The sequence below is a fragment of the Numida meleagris genome, unplaced genomic scaffold, assembly GCF_002078875.1.
Source record: "Numida meleagris isolate 19003 breed g44 Domestic line unplaced genomic scaffold, NumMel1.0 unplaced_Scaffold930, whole genome shotgun sequence".
Taxonomy (NCBI): domain Eukaryota; kingdom Metazoa; phylum Chordata; class Aves; order Galliformes; family Numididae; genus Numida; species Numida meleagris.
In genome coordinates this window covers 1-5,919 of record NW_018365145.1, presented here as the reverse complement: position 1 = coordinate 5,919, position 5,919 = coordinate 1, and the positions used below count along the sequence as shown (strand labels likewise).

At 58.9% G+C, this 5,919-nt stretch overlaps 1 protein-coding gene across 1 annotated transcript in view; it reads right to left on the bottom strand.

Moving 5' to 3' along the window:
- LOC110392078 (guanylate-binding protein 1-like) overlaps window positions 1-4,913 on the bottom strand; it is a gene marked incomplete at its 3' end in the record, with an annotated part of 9,694 nt that extends 4,781 nt beyond the window's left edge. The window contains 7 exon segments of the mRNA XM_021384034.1: window positions 1-255; window positions 361-603; window positions 684-868; window positions 951-1,060; window positions 1,134-1,261; window positions 1,346-1,568; window positions 2,735-4,913. Coding sequence (XP_021239709.1) covers window positions 1-255; window positions 361-603; window positions 684-868; window positions 951-1,060; window positions 1,134-1,261; window positions 1,346-1,538 — 1,114 coding nt within the window.
- Between the last annotated feature and the right edge of the window lie 1,006 nt (window positions 4,914-5,919).

The window sequence follows — 5,919 nt, the reverse complement described above, 5'->3', positions numbered from 1 at the left end:
CATTGTCGGCAAAGGCACGGGACAGGAAGAGGGCGATGGCGCGTTGCTCCCAGTCCCGATGCACGGCCACCAGCATGTCATAGGAGGCCGTGGGCAGCACCAGGCCCTGCTCCATGCCTCGCTGGTACTCGGCCACTGCCGCCTCCACTGCTGCGGTGTTCTCGGCCCGTGCCAGCGCTGTCACTGCGCTCTCCACGCAGGGCACATCACCGCTGGTTATGGCCGCCACGTATTTCTCCACCAGGCCCGCCAGCACTGTGAGAGGTGATGGTCACCCGCACGTGTCACTCCCACACATGTCCCCTGGTCACCTGCACGGGCCCCCCACGTGCCACCCATTCTCACGCTACCAGCACTCACCGCTGCCCGTCACCTGGTGCCCACCCGGCAACACCTTCACCGGTGCCTCCTCCCAGATGTACCGGCAGAAGGCGTCCACCTGTTTCCGGAAGCCCGGCCGTAGCTCGTCCTCCCGCAGCTCCTCCAGCCGCGACAGATCTGCGTCAGCCGCCGGTCGCTCCAGCGTGAACAGCTTGCGGCGGGGGAAGAAGTTGCGCAGGCAGTGCCGCAGCTCATTGCGCTCCTGGGCCCTGTGCCCGTTCCCTGCATTGCCACTGTTAGCACAGTCCCAGCGACTGCGGATACGCACGCTGACATGTGGGGACACACGCTGGTGGCCATACCGGTCTGCAGTCGCAGCATGTCCTCCAGGTACTCGTCCTCGCTCATGGTCTTCTCACCGGCCCGCAGCTGCAGCGTGAAGTCACGCACGGTCCAGACGAAGCCAGGGAAGATGCGGACAAAGTTGGATGCTGGGTTGTCATCCTCCTCCTGCACGCGCACGTGCTTTGTCAGCTCCGTTACCAGCCTGTGGGACCCACACCACCCATCAGTGTTGTCACTGCATAACCACTGTCACCCCGTCACCACCCTCCCAGACATCCCCGTACCGCAGCTGCTCCAGCGCCCGCTGGTCGATGGTGCCCACGCTGTTGTACACCAGGGTGCTGGAGAGCAGCAGCGCCAGCGTGAAGATCCAGGCATCGCTGTCATCGTCATCCTGCACACGTATCTGGGTTACTGGGGGCTCCGGTCCTACGGGGGGTCTGGGAGCCCCCTGCCCCTGCACTCACCTTGTTGGGGTCTCCCAGCCCCTCAGTGTCCAGCAGCAACAACATCACGCCAGGCCGGCGCGGGTGGGGTACGCACCACATCCAGATGCCCTTGGTCTCCGCATGCACCGTGGGGCCCAGTGGGAAGCCTGGGGGGAGTGAGCTCTCAGAAATCCCACTAAATGTCCCACAAAATGCCCCGCAAAATGCATGAGGTTTCCCCCTCGGCTCACCTGTGCGCTTCTGTGCCAGCCGGTTCATCAGGAAGGACTTCCCGGTGCGGTACAGCCCGGCGATGGCCACCACCACCAGGGGCTGGGTGACGCCACGCAGCACTTCCAGTGCTGTGGGGTCGAGGGACAGCTTGCCATCCTTGTTGTTCACCAGGCAGAGCGGGGCTGGCATCGGGAGCACCGGAGCATCCATGGTTGTGCTGCCGTCTGCTGTGAGTGCAGACTGGAGACTGCAATTTATATTAAAGCCACGCCCCCTCCTCCCCCCGTCCCACCACCTGTCGCCGTTTGTTTTCCTTTATTTTGTTTTCCTTTCCCGGAACACTGCTCACTTCCCCGAACTCCAGGTGCCTGGACCGTGGCAGTGCGTTGACTACAGGGACTGCTGGAGGGGGAAAGAGCTCCAGCATGCAGCAGCACTTTGCTGGCAATGCCTGACACCTGGCTGGCTACTCTGGGCAGAAACAGCACAACAGGGCACCCACAAAGCCCATGGCTGCTGGATGCAGTGCTTCTCCTCCCGCAGCTACTCCATCTACAGCATGCAGCAGCGTTGCCTCAGGCCTGAAGCACTCCTGCGTCAGTGCCCCGTGCTCCCTTGGGACATGGAGCAGTACTGGTAACGCCTCACAGTGCGGTGGTGCAGCCACAGTGCCTCGATAGCTGTGCACAGCACCTCCATGGTACAGACACAACGTGACACTAACACCACCCAATACCTCATTCCCACAACACAATTCTGTCATGTTGCATCCACAATGCACCTGTACCCCCACACACTTCCACAGTACAGCCACAGTATAGCAGCACCACAACGCAGTACCTCCAATGCTGCAGCCAAAATCTGCCAGTACCACCACAAATGCACACAACACCACGGTACAACCACAGCATGCCTGCACCACTGCACAACAGCATCACTGTGCTCTCCACGCAGGGAACGGGGCCAATGGTGATAGCAGCTGCCCCGCTGCTGCTGTTTGGTCTGGAGGGAGCAGGCTGATGCGGTTGCTGAACTGCTCTCCATCATCTTTGAAAAGTCGTGACTGTCAGGTGAGGTCCCCAGAGACTGGAAAAAGGCAAACATCACTGCCATTTATAGGAAGGGGAAGAACTCCAGGCCATTGAGTTTCACCCCTATGCTTGGAAAGATCATAGAGCAGATCCTCCTGGGAGAGCTTTCAGTCATACTGGACCTCTAGCACAGTAGAAGCATTGCCAGCTGCCTTCCTGTGTGAAAGCTGAGACCTGGAGCTCTCCGGTACCCTCGTGGTGGGAGCTCTTGCCATTTTGGCTGAGTTGCTTCCAGCAGATGAACAACTGATACCTAAATATAGCAGCCTCTTGGGAGGAGCAAGGAGATCTGAGGCTAGAAACCAGGGAACTTACCCAGGTCCTGTGCAGTGATTTAGGTGGAAAACTATCCTTGGGAGCAGCCTTGGGTGTAAGTCAGATATCCTGCTGAAATCTCTCAAGTGTGGCTGTGAAGCACTCAGTTTTCCTGCTGGTTTTGGCATCCCCTTCACCACCTGGGTGAGCACCACTCTTCTGGCCTTGGCTCAGGCTGATGGCCTGCAGCTAGGGAAGGTGGGGATGTGCTATTGCAGGAAACCCTTTCCTCACCTGCCTGTCTGTGTTAATGAGCAGCCCATCTTCAGTGGTGGAACAAGTGCTATCCATCCTCCTCTGTCAGACCAGCTTGTTATTGTAGAGCCAGGGATTTTACAGCGGTGGAAGCAGCTACATGCTGTCAGGGCTGGGCTCCATCCCAGTGCTGGAAACTAGAGGTGCTCTTTGCAAATGGGTGCATGTGCTTTGAGCAAGAATGAGAACAGGAAGTTTCTGCCTGGCCCTTGTGGCCACCGGGACTAAGCAGCACCTTCACAGCTGCCCTAATGGCTCAACTCTCATTGTTGCCCTAGAACTTGACTGTGTTGTGCCCACCAGAGTACATGGTGTGCTTCCTGCACCGGCTCATTGCTGCCCTGCGTTTCTTCTGGGATGGCCACAGGGCCAAGGCACCTGCCGCGCAGAGCGGTGAAGGTAAGGCCTGGAGCAGAAGCTAGCAGGACACTTCTGTGTTTGGGACAGGGTTTGTCTCCTGGCAGTGCTCTCCAGGATGCTGAAGACTTTGTGTTTCTCATGGGTGCTGGTGCCTTCTGCACCCCGAGCCTGTAGTTCCTGGGAAATTCCTATGTGCAGATCTGATCCAATTGACATCCAGACCAATTCCGGATAGCTCCTTTGAAACTTGCAAAAGAATATCTGTATTGTGATCCAGTAGTTAAAGTAGAGGGAAACAGATTTGCCAATTTTCACGATTCCAAGACTGGGGGATTAAGGGGAAACCAAGCCAATGCCCGTTGCCTTCCCACTCTTAATCCCAGCTTTCCCTTTCCCCTTTCTTACTTTTGGCTTACTCTTCCTCTGGATTCATTAAGTGCCTTACAGCACCCTATGGGACTGTAGGGGAAATGTTAAGTCATGGCTTGAACCAGTGACTGATCACCTCATAAGAAAGCAGGGCCAACCCAGGGGAGCTTAGATGCAAGTAATGAAGTAATGCGCCAGAGTCACTAGAAGGGGTGGAGCCAGGATCCATCCCTTCCCAAACGTCATTTAAGGGTTGGCAGCAGAGATAATGGTATCTCATCTGGAGATCCCTGCCTACCCGAGGACCTTACAGGCCTTCTGAGGTAAGCAGCCTTTTTCCCTTACTTCTGTACCCACTGCTGTTGGGTGTGAGCAGATCCTCACTCACTGCAGCCTGGGATCTTGCTGCTCTGCTGCCTTGTGGCGCATCCCATTGCATTACAGGCACAAAGCGGGCTCCAGCTCAGGTTAGAGTAGATAAGTGAAAGATGAAGAGTTTTCAAAGGATCCAGTTTTCCACAGTGACTGGGACTGGGAGCCAGGAAGGGCTGGGAGCCTTGTTGCCTCCTGCTTTGGTGTGCATCTGGTGCTTGCCTTGTTATGGAAGTTACCGCTTACTTGTGTTCTTACAACAACAAAAGCAGTCACTTGGTGTGGCTCTGTGCTGGTCCCTGGGCTCTGTCTTATGGCTGACTTGTAGGAGCACGTTCCGAGCCCTGGACCTCGGTCCCTGTGCCTCAGTCCCCAAACCTAGTCGCTCTCCTAGGCCCAACCCTGGGCTCTGGGCCTAGTTTCCAGGGCTGGTCCTCACTTCCTAGCCTAACTGCCTGCTCCCCGGGGTCGGTTCCTGGGCCCTAGGTCCGGTCTCTGGATCTCAGCCCCTGACCGTGAGTCCCGATTCCCAGGCTTAGGGCCTGGTGTCGGAACTGGGGCCCTGATCTCTGGCCCAAGGCCTGGCCGTGGTCCCCGGTTCTGACTCTCGTTCCCTGGCCCTGGTTCCGAGCCCTGGACCTGGCGCTTAGGCCTCGGTCCCCAAACCTAGTCGCTCTCCTAGGCGCTTCTGGCCCAGGGACGCTCCGAGCGCCCTCTCTCACCTCACTGCCACCCGCACACACGCAACACCCGGAAGTGAGTACCACGACCGCCAGCCGGAAGAAGCCGGAAAACCCACCCTCTCGCGAGATCGCCCCACCCAATCCCCTGCCGCGAGGTTTCGCTCCTTCCCTCGTTCCTTCCCTCCCAGCGCCGCGCCGCGGTACGGCCGCAAGGGGGCGCGGATGGGTCCGGTCGCCCAGGTTATGACGTCATCGCGCCGGAAGCGTCGCAAGAGAGGAGCGCGGGTAGCGGGGCTGCGGGAGGAGCGCTTTATTTGGCCGCCGAGCAGGGGCGGGCGGAGGTTGATTGGTGTGCAGTAGCTTACACCGCTGTACCCCGTAACGCTCTGGTCATCTTTACCACGCTGGCGAGGTCGCAGGCGGCGCGCACGGCGTCGAGGGCGTTGGCCGCCAGCTCCTGGTTGTTGGTGGTGTTCATCTCCCGCCGCAGCGCCGCCACCTCCTGCTCCATCAGCGCCGCCCGCTCTCTGAAGCCGCGCTGCAGCAGCTCGTTGTGCTCCCGTAGCTTCGCCTCCAGCGCCCGGTTCAGCTCCTGCTGAATGCTCGCCGCCTCCGCCTGCATCTTGGCCTCCAGTGCTTGCAGGTTCTGCTCGTAGCTGCTGCGCTCGTCCGCCAGCAGCGCCTCCAGCTGCCGTTCGCGCTCCGCCGTCGCCTTCTGCTGCTGCTCCAGGAGCTGCGCCTGCTGCTTCTGGTCTGGGGAGAAAGGGGTGGGGTAAGGGGTACCCAGGAGCTGAGCCTTCTGCTTCTGGATAGAGAACAGGGTATGGGGTCCCCGGGGCACGCGGGGATGGAGCGAAGGGACAGTGCAAGGGGATGTGGGGAGGGGATGAAGGGACATAGGGACAGAGTGTGGGGAAATGGGGATGGGGTGAGGGGTCCTTAGGGAGGAAAAAGAGACAATTTGAGGTGTCCCCAGAGCACACTGGGACACCCCAAGGGATGTGGGGACACCGTGAGATGTCCTTAGGGGAGAAGGGGACTCCTCAAGAGATATGGGGACATCATGAGATGTCTCTGAAGGGATACGAGGATTCCCAATGTAGACGGAGATGCCATGAGCTGTCCCCTGGGGACAAGGCCCATGAA